This window comes from Cynocephalus volans, chromosome 16 (assembly GCF_027409185.1).
Source record: "Cynocephalus volans isolate mCynVol1 chromosome 16, mCynVol1.pri, whole genome shotgun sequence".
In the NCBI taxonomy this organism is placed as follows: Eukaryota; Metazoa; Chordata; class Mammalia; order Dermoptera; family Cynocephalidae; genus Cynocephalus; species Cynocephalus volans.
The window spans coordinates 58,777,348-58,794,886 of NC_084475.1; the positions used below are offsets into that span (position 1 = coordinate 58,777,348).

The window sequence follows — 17,539 nt, forward strand, 5'->3', positions numbered from 1 at the left end:
ACAGCGCAGGAGAGATTAGCCGAGTAACTAACACTCCAGGGCGGTCAATGAAACGTGACAAACGAGTTGGCAGGGGCCTTGAAGGAGGAGGAATTCACACACAGTCAGGGATCATTTGGGGCTGGGGGCTTGTCAAGGAAGGCTTTAAGAGGTGGGATATGAGGAAGGCGCTAAGTGGAGAGCTAGGGTTTTTAGTGGGCGGGAAACCGAGGCGCTCCTGGCGAAGGACTCAGGGAGGCAACGTCGCGATTTGGGGCCGGGCGGGCCGGCCTAACCCCGCGGCCAATGGCGCGTGCGCAGTCCAACGCTCGCGCCGGGCGCGCGGCCTGCGGGAAACCGGCCAGGGCCCGCGAGCGCGAGACCCCACGCTCCAAGGCGGGAAAATATTCGCGCATGCGCAGCCCGGCGCTTCGGATAGCCAGGATGGGGAAGGGGAGGTGAAGTTGCCAAGAGGGAACTTGACCCGTTAGCAGCCGCGGCCATGGCTGCGCGCTCGCCGCCCTCACCGCTCCCTCCGCCCCCAGCGCGACAGTTGGGTCCCCGGTCCCCACGTATCGGGCGGGGAGCTGAGGTACACGTAGTGCGCAGTGAGACCTCGGGTCTTGCCGGCGCAGCGCGGGAGGCCGTCGCGGACAAAAGTGATATAATCCGGGGGGCCGAAGAAGGGTCAGGGGGCCGGCGCGGGCCGAGGGGCGCAGCTCTGGCTCATGCTCCCCTCCTCAGCGCGCCCATGGGGTCCAGGCGGCTAGAGGGCATCTCGGTAGAGGAGGCGATGGTGACCCGCACGCAGCTGCTGGAGGAAGAGCTGAGCAGCCTAAAGGAGGAGCTGGCCCTGTGTCAGGTATCGAGGACTCTTGCAGCCGGCCTTCCCCCTCAGCGGGGCCGGGCCCGGTGGGGAGGCGCGCCCTTCTCCCTCCGCCTCGGGCTGCGTCGTCCCGCGGGCTCGGGACCTCCCCAGAGCCGCCCGCGGCGCTCCCTCCTGGCTCGCAGGGCCAGGTCGGCCTGCTGCCTGGGGCTGAAGGGACGCGGCAGTTTGCGGGGTTTGGTTTCCGTCACTTGGATATGCGCAGCCGCACCCCCTCCCCCTCCCCAGAAGCCCAAGTTTTCGGTGGTGATTGTAGTTGATGTTATCCAGGTGCCCGCGAGTGCAGTGCCGTCCACTAGTTGAAATGAACAGGAAAGTGTAAACACTTTTGTTAAAATAAAATCCCTCGATGAAGGAGCCTGTTTTTAATTTTCAAGCCCACACTCGCCCTCGTTCTTACACGGTCAAACTTAAGTTGTAAACACAGACGAATAATTTTTAGGAAATCTCGGTTGGGAACTTTCACACGCAATAGCTGATGCTTGGTAGTTACTAACCAACTATCGTCATTTCGTAGTCCTTGAGTGAGAACTCTGATTTTCATGGGATCTTGCCGGCGAAAAGCATTTGGTAAATCAGTTGCATTAACATTACTTTCCTGTTTGTAGAGTTTGTGTATGTTAAGGGTGAGCTTGATTGTACTCATGTCAATAGAGATTTAATTTTCCTTTAGTTTTGCATCCTTACCACCGTCTGTTCTTTGGTTTTGCCAGAACCTTTAAACAGGGTTGGGAGGTTAAATGTTTGGAAATCACTCAATAACAGATCTTTAAATCACAATTTCTTCAAGATAGAAGCCAATCAGGAACTGCTAAACATCAAGGTAACTTTGTGTATCATCAGTTTAGGTTAATAAAACAATTCCTGAAATTCATTCTCTCTCATAGTTTGTTCTGTTGGATTCTTTTGCCCCTTTTTTAGGTCCTTGCTGAGTCAAGACTAAAAATGGGACAATCATGTTCAAATTGAACATGCCCTTCTCTCATTTTCCCATTTTCTGTTCTTCACTGGTTAAGGAGCAAAGATATAAGTCAAAGACACCAGTGAGCTAAAGCATTTTGTCATCTTCACACCTTACCCTTGGGGAGTTTAACAATGTGAACCCATGATTAAGCATCTAAGAAGCTGCTTGCTCATATTTTCCCCTTCCCTGCTTCCCCGTCCCCCAGTTATGCCCTTAGCTGGCTTAGGAACTAAGATACTTAGTTTTTATGCATGACTTGATTAAGTCGGTCTGTTGGAAGCAGCCTGATAAACCCCTTCACCAAATCCATTCACTATTATCTTTAAAATGTGTCTCCAAACATGGCATTGGCCTTTGTGGCCATGGACATATATGGACTAAGAAGATGATTGAAAAACTCTTGGCAGATGTAAGAACATAGAGATGGTCATAATTAGCCTAGAACAATGGTTCTTGACAATTTGTAACATTAATACCGTTAGATGATCATAGGCATTCCAGTAATGTGAGATGAGATTGGCAGTATCCAACACAATAAAACTTCAATCAAACCAGGCTTCTACTCCTGGGGAAATTTGGGAGAAACAGTAATTTGAACTACCAGTTGTTTTGTAAAAAAGCATTTAAGTAATTAAACATTAACTTTTAAGTCTTTTTAATTTATTCTTCTACTTATTTATTCAGCTGGAAGTCACAGTACCTAAGAACACATAGTATTAAAACTGTGCTAATAATTGCAACCCACAAAAATTCATTTTACATCTCAACCTAGTAAGTACACACACACATACGTATACAGTCATGCACTGCATACTGACATTTCTGTCATGATGCACAACATATACTATGGTGGTTGGAGCAATAGGCTATGCTATATAGCCTGGATGTGTAGTAGGTGTGTTGCCTAATGTTGCATTTCTTAGAACTAGTTAAGAAATAGTTAAGTGATGCATAACTGTACATATTTTCAGAAAGAGTATTGACGCTGACTGTGTCATAAACTCTGATACTTTCAATTCTCTTTTTAAAAATGCCATTCAAATCTACTAAATTTCACAACCCAGTAATGGGTCAGACATACAGTTTGGGTAAAAGAACCCTGCTAATTAGTCCATTGTCATAAGTAGTAGCTTCATTTAGGTTAGTTGATTTTTTTTCACATTCAATATATGGGAATTCCATTGTATGTGCTTGGTGAAGAAAAAAAAGGTTTTAGTGACTCCATGTACCATTCAACTCCATTGGAATGCCTCAGGATAAGTATGTAATAGGAATCAAGTGTTTCTCTTAATATGAGCAATTCGTCCCACTCTATGAGATTGTATTATATAAACTTTTTTTTTTTCATATGGCCCCCAGATTAGCAAGCAAACTACACAAAATACTTAGCTGAAGAAAAAATGATTAATTTCAATGAAGGGAGTAAAGCTGTCTGTATTGGACTTATTGAGGATTATAGGTTAGTTTCCAAATGTGTTTTTTTCTAGGGAATTTTCAAGGGTATAACAAAGGATAATTTTGAGTCCACAACATTTATGCCTTATTTCATTGATTTAGAACGTAACTTCATCATACTTTTGATTTGTTTATATATTTCAAGAATGTGTTCTGTTTGCAACAGCATATTCTGGGGGTATGTGTATGTGTACATTTATCACCATTTGTACAATACTAGATAAGAGAAAGTAATGTTGTTTTAATATAGTATTTATAAAGCTTATTTTCTTTTTTTTGGTAGCAGCTAAAAAATATTTACTAAACCTATAAACCAATTTTGGATAAAACATTATTTAGGGCATTTAAATGAAATATGTATTTGTTCATTACCACTTTACTGTTGAAAGTAACTTTTTTGAAGCATGTGATGTTGGAAGAGAATATGAACAAAGAATGCATCAAGTTATATTTTACATTAGAAACTTAGGTGTGTTGAAAACTTGTCACTCACACAAAAATTTTCTTGAGAACATATTGTGTAGTTAATTCCTTCCATTGTTAATAGCTGTATCCTACTAGGTGAATCTTTTTGTGTGATTATTTTTCATGGTGATAATTTACTAAGTGGCTGCTTTGTGCCATACGTTGTAAGTAAGTGTCCGTGATTTTTCCTAAGTTCTGATAAGCAAATTATTTGTTTAAATGTAGGAAGTAGTTTTCAGATATTTGTTGAATTCATTTCTCTAGTAGAGGTCAGTTGAGGGCCTAATTTATTGCCAGACAGTAAACTAGGTGTTGGGAGAGTAGGTACCCAGGGAATAAGGCAATTTTGGGTGTCTGTGTATGTATAGATGATATCTACTTGTATTTCCATGCCAGCTGATAGTGGAAGACAAAAACCAACCCATGTCTAAGAAATTTTAGACATAATAACTTAGCATTTAGTGAACTGTTTCATAGGCTGAGTTTGATAAATTTTGTGAGAAACAGTAAGAATTTTTATTTCAATTTAAAATTATTTGATTCTGTTTAGAAGTTCTGTAGGGAGAATAAAGAATTTTATGATGAGTAATTTTTAAAGGTTTTTATTTTTAGTTTTTTTAAAAGAACAAGTGTAAGTACTCAAAGGGAGGGAAACTATAGGAGAATATAAAGAGAATATTATTGGCAATTATTTCTTTATTTTAATAGTGTCTAGAACAGTTTGTAAACTAGTTCTGTGTTTTTTGGGGGTGGCTTTTCAAATTTTTTGTATATAAGAGGGATCTTTTTAGTAATTAGAAGTATAATCCATATTGAAGATAATATGAAATTTAAATAACTAAAAAAATTCATAACTCAAAAACTCATACATACAATAGTTCCACAATCTATTCATAGCATTTTGTTGCTCACAAAATAACTTACTTTTATTCATTACTGGACTTAATGTACAGTATGGTGACTATAGTTATTAACATTGTATTGTATACTTGAAAATTGCTAAGAGAGTAGATATTAAGTGTTCTCACCACACACACACAAAAAAACAATAAGTATGTGAGGTAGTGGATATGTTAATTAGCTTGATTTAGCCATTACACAATGTGTACATATATTAAAACATGTTGTACACAGTAAATATGTATAATTTTTATTTGTTAATTAAAAACCATAAAAATTCTAGAAAAAAGGATGGGTAAATATATTTCTAACCTTGGAGTAGAAAAGATGGGTGAATTTGAATGTATAAAATTAATAACTTTCTTTTTCTAAAAAAATCCCCATCATAAAGTTAAATAAGCAACAACAAACTGGCAAAAAGATTTCTAACACATTTGGTGGACATAAGTCTAATTTTAAGATTTCCTATAACTTTCCAACAATACTTCTTTTACTGGCAGAACTTAGTCACGTAGCCAGTCCATAAGGCAAGAAAGGTCAGTGTGTTAGTTGGCACCAAAGATCCAAAATGGTTTCTGAAACTCAAAGAACAGAATGGATGATGGAGACAGATACAAATCGAGGTATTTGCCATATAAGTAAACCCAAACAACCAAACAAATATAAGATTATTAAGTGAAATATGTCATGGGAAAAAAATGAAACAGGTAAGAAGTTACCAGAGACTTGTGGGTTTGGTGGCTATTATAAATATAATAGGGAGGAATTCTTTTGAGGAGGTATTATTTAAGCAATGTCCTGAATGAAGTGAGGGAATAATCTATATGAAAATCTGATGGATGGTACAGTGTATGCAAAGGCCTTTGTTCAAGTAGAGCAAGAAAGTTAGTGTGAACAAGGAGAGTGATAGATGAGGTTGGATAGGTGTGGGGGGGGCCAGATCATGTGGGATTTTGTAGCTTTGGTAGAGTTTGGATTATTTGTCTGATCTGATGGGAATCCATTGGAAAGTTTTGAGCTGTAAGGCTAGGAGACCATTGTAGAGAGCTAGGCAAGACATGGAATTGACTTGGACTAGGGAAATAGTGTTAGAAGTGATAAGAGTGGTCAGAATTGGGATATATTTTGTAGATAAGACCGTAGGATTTATTGATGGTTTGATGTGAGAAAAAGGAGCAACCAAGATTGACTTCTAGGTCTTTGAACAAATGAGTAGATGGTGGTGTCATTTTCTGAGATGCAAAGGGGCAGGTTTGTGAGAGGCTAAGTAATCAAGAATTTTATTTTGGACAAGTTAAATTTAAGATGCCTATTAGGCATTTAAGTGGAATCGTTGAATAGGCAGTTGAAGATACAGGTCTGGACCTAAGTGTAGAGGAAACAGCTAGAGATAGAAATGTGGGCATCTCAGTGTTGAATTGGTATGTAAAACCATGGGACTGTTATGAAGTTCCCTAGAACAGTGTTTCTCAACCCTGAGTGCACAGATTCACCTGAGGAACTTTTAAAAAATAGTGATGCTTGGACCTTACCTGAGACCAATTAATCAGAATCTCTAGATCCTCACTACTTTTAAAAGCCCTCCAAAAGTGATTCCTAATTGTCAGCAAAATTAATAACAACTGAATAGGCAATAAGGACTGAAACTGTTTATGTCCATTGGGTTTGGCAATATAGAGGGCCTTCAAAAATATATATTTTTAGCATAATGGTGGGGAGTGAAATCTTACTGGAGGACATTTATAGAATGGGAGGTGAGGAAGTGTAGACAGCGACTATAGCCAACTCTTTCAAGGAGTTTTGCTAAAACAGGGAGCTAAAAAATGGAGCAGTGGCCTGAGGGCAATTTCTTTTGAGAGCAAATTTACCTTGATATTCATCATTTCAACATTATACCCCAAAATGTGGGTGATAGGAATAGTAAAAGTGAATGTGGGTTACCAGTGTAAGAGCTTTTTAAAATAAAGCTTTCCTGCCACACTTATAAAGAATATATTTGTATGTTTATAGAGCTAGGGATCAAGTAATTATGTTTTTTCATTTTTTAAATTTAATGTACTGTCTTGTCTTCTTTGATATTGCTACAAAGCAATGCATTTAAAATATCTTTTATTTCTTTAAGGCTGATAAAGAATTTGTATGGTCTTTGTGGAAACGTCTCCAGGTGACAAACCCAGATCTCACACAAGCAGTCAGTTCGGTTGTAGAAAGGTGAGCTCCCAAATTATTTTTTCATGAGTATTTGGTTTGTTCAATTTGTTTCTCTTTACTGTTAAAGTTAAAATTTGTTACTAATGCACTAAAGAGATTCATTTGATTTTCAAATGAATATGCAACAGAATATTATAATTAATTTAATTTATTGCAAGGGATGCCAGTTCACCAAGTACAGGTAGGCCTTGTCTCCTGCTCAGATTCTGACATATTTGGGAAGTTTGCAGGGAAAGATAAAACTATGGCTTAGACATTGTGAGAGAGAGAGAGAGAGACTGTGTGTGTGTGTGTGTGTGTGTGTGTGTGTGTGTGTGTGTGTGTGTGTGACATTGTGAGAGAGAGAGAGAGAGACTGTGTGTGTGTGTGTGTGTGTGTGTGTGTGTGTGTGTGTTTGTCTTGAGCTATACATAGCTTAACTTTAAAATTGGAGAAATCCCTGTTGTTTGGCTTCTTACTCCATAGACTTGTCCCTGTAGGGAACTTCCTAGACATGACTCACTTTTCCTCTAAAATAATTGTGTTGTGTACTTGAAAGCCTGGGGTGACCTTGCCAGAGTAAAGTATTTTGGAATAGGGATTCCACTTAGCACTCCGTATTACCCTGTAGGGGATGCCCAGTCATTTAACTATGGATTATTGGGCCTCTCCTTGGTCGTTAGAAACAGTGGAGTGATGCTGAGTACTCCTTATCAAACATTTGGAGTACAGTAGTCCCATGACATTTAGCACAGCAGTTAAAACACTTGCTTTCCTATTAAATGGATTTCATTATATTTCCTAAGTGAGAAGCTTAAGCATATGGATACCTTTTCCTTTTTCATTTTTCCTTATCGGGGGCTGTCCTATTAGCTCAGTTGGTCAGAGCATGGTATTGGTAACACCAAGGTCAAGGATTTGGATCCTTGTACTGGCCAGACACATACACAAAAAAAGACGACGACGACATGGTGATGGGGCGAATAGATATCCATAGACAAAAAATTATGAAACAAAAAAAGTTTTAAAAGCATTTTTCTTTATTGGTATCATGATCATATAATCTGAATATCATTTTTGATAACTTGAACTATATCCACCTTTGAAGTATCTAGGCCTGTGATCATTCCAATATTGTCTGGAATATTTGACTTGTTAAAATCTGTGATATGTGTCTGACTATGTCTAATTTTCTCATCCTTGGTAATGATGAGCTCAAAATAATGTAATCAGTTTCTCCTCGTGTTTCTTGTATGTCTAATTCATCAATCAAATTTTTCCTTTTGTGGATCAGCAGTAAGTCCTTTGTTGAAGTACCCTTGTTACTCCATCATCCTTGAGATGAAATGTGGTCACTCTCATTCTCCCTCTTTTTTAGCACAATAAACCTAGAGAAACTTTGGGGCTTTGTCATTTTTGTGATTCTGTATCTTCTCCTTTTATTTGCTAATTTTTTTTCAACTTTCTAAACGTATCCTTGATTTTTACTTTCGTCTTGGTTAAGCAGAAACAAGTATTAAAATATTGTTAGGTTATTTCCCTCAACCTTTACAGTTTCTATTTTTCCCTCAACCTTTACAGTTTCTATTTTTTATATTTATAATGTACATAATATGTTTATATAACATATAATATAATTACATAAAAGTATAATATATATAATATATATAATATATATTATTAATATTTATTTAGAAATAAATGTACATATATTGGAGGTGGGTACTCAAAAGACTTTTGCTGATGTGTAATGAGAAATTTTAGAGATTACTGCTTTATAGCTATGATTCTTAAAATTTAGTGTGCACATGATGTACTTGGAGAATTTACTAATATGTAGATTTCTGGGACTTTCACCTGATCTACTGAATCTCTAGAGGTGGAGTCCAGGAGTCATTTTAAAATAAACTTTCCAGGTAGTTCCTTTTTAAAAAATTTTTTTTTTTGCTGGCCGGTATGGGGATCTGAACCCTTGACCTTAGTGTTACACCACACTCTATCCAAATGAGCTAACTGGCTGGCCTTTTACCAGGTAATTCTGATGTTGTAGTCCATAGATCCCACTATGAGATACCTTGGATTTTGAGTTGACTTTTGAAATTGGAAACCTATAAGTGACACTTACAATTTTATAATTATGTAAATATTTATTTTCTAGAGAATGATGTAGTGTGTCTGGACCCACTGACAAGTGAAAATGGTATGCCATTAAAATTGTATCTGTCAAAAAAGAATATTCTAGATACTAAAGTCAAAGATGTTATCTTTCTGTGTAGTCCACTAATTACTCAAATTATATTCTATTTAGGTCTGCTTAATATTTAAACCTTAGTCTTTCTAGACAACATTTCCCCCCTGGACTTTCTAATTGTCCTTTTTACTTTTTCCTATCTTAGAGAATGTCTGTGTTCTTTGTCAGACATTTGTATAACGGGATGAAGACATTCTTCCTTTGCTCTTTGGCTTATCTTATGGATTTAGATCAATTGCTTTCTAAACCTACTCACAGCTCTCATCCTAGATTTTCTTTTCATTGTGCTCCTGAACTAGTTCCACAGTTTCTAGGATCTTACATCTTCCTTTTCCTTTTCATTGGATTATTTTTTCAAGTATTTTTTTCTTGGAAAGTATGAACAGGTGGTACATTTTCTTACTCCTTGCAAGCCTGAAAATGTCTTTCTTTTGCCCTAATGCTTGGTTGATTCTATAGCTGAATGTAAAATTTTATTTCCATGTAATTTCCCTCAGCTGTTGGAAAGTATAGCTCTGTGATCTTCTAAAAGCATGCAGTAGTGCTACCAAGGACCCCAAGGCCAGTGTGATTCTTGTTTCTTTCTAGAGACTTGCTTGAAGCTTTTAGGGTTTTCTCTTTGTATGTGATATTGTGAGATATAAACATGTTCTGTTTAGTTGGGTCTTTAAAAAATTTGTCCTTCTCTCAGATCCCCATACTGGCCAGCTGACAAACTAGTAAAAATTCATCCTTTTCAACCTTTGGTGGGTCTTTCCAGTCTCAAAACTTAAGATTTTTCTTTTGATTCAGAAAATGTTCTTTTATATTTTTTATTCCTTGTCTGTGTTCTTTTTTTTGGCACTCTATTAGATGTTGGACCTTTTGGATTTGGCTGCCTTATCCCTTTTTTCTCATGTTTTCCATCATTTTATCTTTTTGTTCTATCTCCGTAATGGTCTTCTTATTTTTTTTCCCATCAATAAGTCGATTTTTTCTGTTTGCTTTATGCTGTGGTCTGAATGTTGGTGTCCCCCCAAAATTAATATGGTGGAACCTAATACCCAATATGATAGTATTAAGAAGTAGGGTCTTTAGGAGGTGATTAAGTCCTGAGGGCTCTGCGCTCATGAGTGGGATTAGTGCCCTTATAATACAAAGGGCTGAGGGAGCCTCCTGCCTCTTCTACCATGTAAGGATATAGAAGGCACCATCTATGAGGAACAGCTCCTCACTAGACACTGAATCTGCTGGCCTTGATCTTCAACTTCTCAGCCTCCAGAGCAGTGAGCAATAAATTTCTTTTTTTTATGAATTACCCAGACTAAGTTATTTTGTTATAGCAGCCCAAATGGACTAAGATACTCTATTTTATTATTTGGATTTTTTATTTTAAAGATAAAAATTTTACTTCCAAGAATTTATTTATTTGATTTTTCCTTTTGCAAAGCAGTCTTCTTTAATAGAATAACTTTTTAGTCTTTCTGATTATAATTTTTAAGTGTTTTTCTATTTCTTGCATTATCTTTGTTTTCTGTTGGGTAACTTTTGCTTGTTTTTCCTAGTCTTTCTCTTTGATGTTGATGATTGTCTTCAAATGTATGATGATCCTTTGCTGGACTGTTCATGGTTTTGTATAGAAGTCTGTATTACTTATATAGGTATGTTCCTCATATGGGTTTGCTTTACATTTTTGTATATCTGTTTACCAGAGCCTTCTCTGAAAGAAAGGATTGACTGTGGACTTTTGTAAGGAGTGGGGGAGGAGCCTGTGGACAGGCTTTCCTGGAAGGTGTATGGTAGATGGACTTCACTGTAGTGAATGAGAGTTTGGTCCTTTTCTGATTGTATTGCTTGTCGCAACTACCATAGTAGGGAACTTTGCCAGGTAAGTGATTGTTTTGAAAACAGTCTTTGGGCATTTACTATAGATAAATGCTGCAGGTAGCTGTTCTGAACATGGATGAAGGGGGACCCAGCTTTTTGGTGTATGGTTTCTTAATTAATTGTGTTAATTCTTGTGGGCTTCTGCTCTCTGTACTTACTAATTGGATGCTTAGAGCTTCTAGAGAGGATCTTTTCCATGAAAAACTACTTCCTCTTCCACTGTAGAATTCTATTTAGGTTTTGGTTTATGATTTTTCTCCTTTGGTTTCTCTGTCTCTATGAGCCTATGCTTTATTTTTTGTCAAATTTATGGTCCATTTATCTCCCCTTTTTTAATTTTCCATGCTGATAACGATTTATTCAAGGTAATATGACTGGAGGACATCAATGTCATGTTGTCTGCTCACCTTCTTCAAGAGGAAGTATAATATCATTTTTAGAGGTTACGATATATTCTATTATTTCGATATAGCATATTTGTATTTAACCAGTGTCTTCTTCTTGTACATTAGGGCTCTTTTATTCTTAAAAATAGATAATGATGCTGTGATGAATGGCCTCGTGGATCAACCTTTGCCTGCATCATTGGTTTCAACCAGTTGTGCTACTGACATAGCGGATAGAGGTTGAGATTGCTAAACATTCTGAAATGAATACAATAATTCTGCCCAGTTAAAGAATTATACTACTACAAATGCCAGTAGTACCCTTTTGGAAAAACACAGCCTTATCCATAATTCTTTTTTCTTCTTCTTCTTCTTTTTTTTTTTTTTTGACGCTTTGGTACTTTATTACATATCCTTATAAGTTTTTTAGAGGGATGTCTGTGTAGATATGTTTGTATGCATGTGTTTTACTTTCTATCATGGAAAAGTTTTAACTAGATGCAAAGGCAGAGAGAATACATTAATGAATCCCATATATACTTATTACTTACTTTGAACAATTATCAATACATGATAATATTATCATGTACAATTATCAATATATGACCAATCTTGTTTAATCTATAAACCTCTATTCCTCTTTGTTCCTCTGTTCCCTCTATCACCAGTGGATTATTTTGAAACAAATCTCAGACATTATGCTATTTTATCTATAATTAGTTTAATGTTTATAATCAATTCTGGTTATTAACAGTAGTTATGTTCTGTAATGTTACTGCAAACACTGAATTAGAAAATGCTGAACCACTGCTTCTAGGGGAAATACAGGGTTAGGTTCCTTTGAGCCTCTGGTCACGATATCATCAACTGATCAACACATAACCTTGTTTTATGTGTGTTTCTGTTTAAAGATACCTTATTTATTATATATCGTTTATTCATTGACATTTAACTCATTGCCAACAGTACTATAACTCATACCTGAACACAGCTTATCTAACACACTCTTTTCTCTTTAAGACATATCATAGCCTTCTTGAACTTAGGAACATTAGACATCATCTCAGCATGCTTCGTGATTATTTTAAATAGTGAAATCCTCAGCCAAAAGAACAAAAATGAGAGGTGCACCTTTGGGTATGCCCAAAGTCAGCCTGGAATGAGAGTGGTTTTGGTAGGGCTCTCTTCCTCTCTTTCCTTGCCCACATCCACTATTGAATGCCTCTAATTGCCTGGTGATTGCTAAATTGTTTACAATAATGCCTTAGGGCATAAATTGCTCTGTAAACCAACCAATCAATTTATGACTCCTCTGAAGCTTCAGTGTTTGATATTTTTTCCAATTCCTGAAGGGGTCTTCCTAGCTCTCTCCTAGAAACTAGCAGGCCTACAGTTTAGCTGGCCTGTAGGGGGATCCCAACCCTTGACCTTGGTGTTATGAGGCTGAGCTCTAACCAATTAAGCTAATGGTCCAGCCCTCCTACTGTTTTTGTGTTGCAAATGAAGTCAGTGTCTTGGAGAAGAGGTTAGGATCTATCTGTTTCATATCCTGCTTCTTCCTCCAGGCAAAATCTGTGAGCCAGACCTCTGGAGCTGGAGACAATGTCCTGCTTCTCTCTGAGTGACACTCCCACTCTAGGAGCTGATTGCTCTCTACGTAGAGTGGAGGCAGCAGCTTGAGGTCCTCTTGGCTTGCCTTTCCTGGTAGAACCACTGTGTCACAATCCAGGGCAATGGCGTTTGGGTCTTAACGGGCTGTGCCCAAAGGAGAGTCTTTATTCCATAAGTTGGGGCAGAGCAGAAGAATGGAGTCCCCACCTCTGCACTTGAGTTGGACTTGGTTGGCCTCAGAAACAGTTAGCTGGGGGCAGGATGAGAAATCCTAATATCCCCCCAGGAAGAAAATCCTCCAGCTGGAAACTAGGGGAGAAAGGAGCCCTGTGTTCTTGGCTGCAGCTGTCTGGAGTAGAGTTTCCATCATATTTACCTGGAAGGGTGGAAGGAGAGAGTGGTCTTTGTTCAACTACTCTCAAAGTACAAAATTACAACAAATTTAAAGATCTTGATTGGCTTTATTGTGATTCTAGAATCAGGCAACACTTCATTCTGTAAAACATAATAAGTATTCCAATGAGCTGAGCAGAGGTGGTTGGTTTTATAGAAAAGACTGAAGAAGCAGAAACAAAGACCAAAAAGTAGATTGGTCATTTCAAAGTTACTTTACTCATTAGGGGGGATGGGAACACAGAACAATAGAATAGATGATTATTTAACATCAAGTTACTTCAGGCTATCCTTTTGTGTTAAGAATTCAAGCAGGGGGAACTTCATTATCATGACTATTGAAGATTTAAACTGGCCTTTTTGAGAAATTGGCTATCTTTCTCTCCTGATTTCTAGGAGAGTCAGACCACAACATAGTTTAAGTTGGGAGATGTGAAACTTAGCAGGGGTGTATTAGCCTGCTTTCTGTTGCTTATGACAGAATATCTGAAAGTGGGTGATTTGTAAATAAATGAAATTTATTTCTTACAGTTTTTGAGGCTGGGAAGTCTAAAGTCCAGGGGGTGCATCTGGTGAGGGCCTTGTTCTTGGTGGTGACTCTACACAGCAATGCAGGGAATCACATGGCAAATGGCTGAGCAAGTGAGGTAACCTGCTCACTCATTCTCCTTATAAAGCCATCAGAACATGCCCATGACCACTTATTAAACCATCGACCCATTACTTCATGAATGGAGCAATCCATTCACAAGGGCATAACCCTCACAATCTAATCACCTCTTAAAAGGCCTTACCTTTCAAATACCATAACTGGGTTTCCCACCCTCTTAAAACTGTTACAATAGAGATTAAGTTTCCAGTACAAGAACTTTTGGGGGACATGCTTAACCCATAGCAAGGGTTGACTCCATTTTGAGTTTTAGTCTGGTCTTTTGGGGCTTAGTACGGGAACTTAGTCCAAAACAATGGCTTACTGTCATTTTTATTTAACACTTCAGACACTTGCCTTTCTTACTGAATTTTTGTAGATTTTCTTGAGTAGATATTTCCTCATTTGCTGTTTGCCATAGGGACCATTTCCGGAGGCTTTAAGTAGTTTTTAAAAAAATTTTCACCGGTTTCACTGGGAACTGGGTCTGTGGAGCTCTTCACACCATCATACCCAAAATTTCTCTCTTAATGTTTGCTGTTTTAAGCAGCTAAATTTTGGGGTAATTTGTTATCCAGCAATAAATAACTTATACACTGGATCAAAAGATATATGTGAGGATACTTCACAGGTTTCATGTAAAGATTTGCATTATCTTTTAATTCCATTTTTCCACAAGCTTTTCGAAGTACCCTTGTATAATTGCAATGTGATGCTGTTGAACCACTGACTTTAGAAGTTGTACCAATTTATACTTCTAGCAGCAATATAAGAAGGTTATGTTTTCTCCACATCCTGACCATCACATAGTTTTCAAACTTTTACATTTTTGCTTATTTGAAAGATAAAAAAATGATATCTTGAAATAGTTTTCACTTGTATTTCTCTTATTACATGTGAGTAAAATCTAAGAACCATTTTATGTCCTTTTCTGTGGACTTTTTCTTTTATATATCTTTTTATATCAATTGCCTGTGGCATTTCTAATTCATGCCCTATGGTGCCCTTCAAACTCAGTATATTATGTCTAGAACTTATTGGCTTTTCCTTTGAATCATTTTACTACCTAACTTTCTCTTTATCACAGGCATGCCATTTTCTTCCTTTTCTCTAAATTTCACATCTTGAGGGTAATCTTTGATACCTTTTGATTTCTTTTTGAACAGAAAATCAATTCCATAGTTCAGTCACTTTCTCTTTTGCAATGTCACTCAAATCTAGTAATTCCTCTGTGTCCTTAACTTCCAAATCCTCTATCTTGGTTCTTAGTATCTCAGCTCTAAACATCTTATTGATTTCTTTTTCAGTTCTGTTTTTACATCTTTACTTTGAGACAAAGCAAGATATAAGACACCAAAGAAAATAATTTGTGAAATTCAAGTTAAAGGTAGCCAGTGAAAATTCTAAGACGTTTTTAATGGATATCTGGAGGAAACTTGTTACCTTTAGGCTTCATTGCCTAGGGGATACCAAATGTTGCAGAGCAGCCAGACTGTGAGATTCAGACATGGATGGCTATCATTAAAACAGATATCTCCACTGCATTTACTTGTTCAAGTATCAATTGAGTGTCATCTCACTGCAAACACAGTCCTAAAAGTTAGAAAAAGAGATAGCTCTGCACTTAGCTATTAAAGAGTACTTTCTAGTCGGAAAGACATTTGTAGAAAGAGACAATTTGTAATAGAGTTTATAAGTACTATGATAAGGATATTTATATTAATGTAATTATTTCTTGATTGCTGGAAAGAGATGTAAAAAAAGTTCTTTATAATTCTAATGTAAGTAATTAGAAGTTTATGTTATTGAAAATAAAATTTTGATTTTTCTAATAGAATAATATCACAGAAATAGCTAATAGTTTGTATATATTTTCCTTAAGAATTTATTTGGAGAAAATATTATTTTCTATCATTTATAGATATTGAGTTTATCTGTCATTTTGTGAGTTTATTATGAACTACTGCCAAAAGTACATTTTGGATATATATCACTTCTTTGTTAGCTCTATAAGTCCAGTTTGTTTGCTATTATATATAAACTCTCACATCAGATTATTAGTGTCATGAAACTACAACTACTGCATTTTATCTTTGAATGTGTAAGGAAACATCACAACTTTAGGAGGTGGGAATAATAAACATTGAAGAAAGAGTTTCGTAGAATGTCAGTACATTAGGAACCATTGGAGCTTGAATCATTCAACTTTTCTTTGGATAACTACAAATGTTTGCCAAAATCCAGTATCTTAGTCAAGGAAAATGTCCTACATTTTGTGTAGCTCTACTTTAAGATACTACAGTTTGTGGTCTACCTACTGTGACAGAAAATCCCAGGAAGTGTGTTATTGTGTTTCTTTGTTGCTACTAATCCATCTAGAGTTGGGTTGTTGCTTATTAATCTATTTCCCCCAATCCTTTTTTTACATTTGCTACTGCCTCTAATCTTTGCTGTATTACTTACTTTCTGTTTTTTCTTTTCTTGTTATTTGACATTTATTTGTCTTAGGGCAGTGATAATTTGTATGGTCTTTCTGAAAACGTGTTGGTAAATAAGGAGTATGTGCCAAAATGTAAATCAACCTTGTGCTTTCTTCATTGAGAAAACCTTGATAATTAACTTGCCTTATCTCTTGGCCAAACAGAAACAACTAATTCACAGTCCTGCCTTTTGAATAGCACTGCCTTAAGTCTCTACACTTTGTTATGTACCACCTTCACTAGAGATCATCTAAGCTCTATGGGTGGAAGATGAAGTAACACATGAAAAGAACTGGAATAGTGGTATTCAAGGAATGACCAAAAGTTCTTGAGGCCATCATTAAACATATACTTGAAGGGAAACATAAATCATACAAGTGCTGTTAAGTTTAAGGATTTGGAAATAATGAAAATTATGTAACTATTCAAAACACGTTTTCCCACTCTCTTTGCTTTATTGATGGAAGAGGAATTTATGGGTGGTTTATATACTCACTTCAGGTTTATTTTAGGTGGCATAGCTAATTCATTCTCCACTGTGATGTTTCCCTGAGTTGTTGCATTTGCTTTACTTGTTATCCCACCTGAGGATGGATGGAAGAAGGTGGTTTGGTAGGCAGGAGGGCCCAAAGACATGGGACACAGAACAGTTCCCATAAACCCGGAAACATTTCTTACTATGCAAGGTAGAATTCTCTTCATTATTTTGACTTCAATGGATTGAGTGACCTCTCACAGTGATTATTGATTTGGAATTAGATAAGAGGATATTAACTAGATATTTAGGTAGATTTCTGGTTTTGGTAATATGCTGATATACTAAGGCATTTTTTTTTTTTAATTATCATGATAATTACATCCTCTTTCCCCCCATTTTCAGAAATTGTTTCAGAAATAAGAGCATAATAAAGCATATGTTAAGTTGATATGTGTTTTTGTGATTCATTAAATATCATTAAGTAAAGCATATAGAGAATTGTTCTGCCCATGTGCTCTGTAGTCTGTTGGATACTGCTTTAACAGCATTTATATTTTAATTATTTACGTGTGTCAGCCTACTTACT

The 17,539-nt window shown here is 37.0% G+C and overlaps 1 protein-coding gene across 1 annotated transcript in view; it reads left to right on the plus strand.

Moving 5' to 3' along the window:
• The first annotated feature begins 481 nt into the window (after positions 1–481).
• Positions 482–17,539, plus strand: part of CNTLN (centlein) — a 289,401-nt gene continuing 272,343 nt past the window's right edge. Inside the window, exons 1-2 of the mRNA XM_063081076.1 lie at positions 482–841; positions 6,772–6,860. Coding sequence (XP_062937146.1) covers positions 482–841; positions 6,772–6,860 — 449 coding nt within the window. The remainder of the gene's footprint in view (positions 842–6,771; positions 6,861–17,539) is intronic.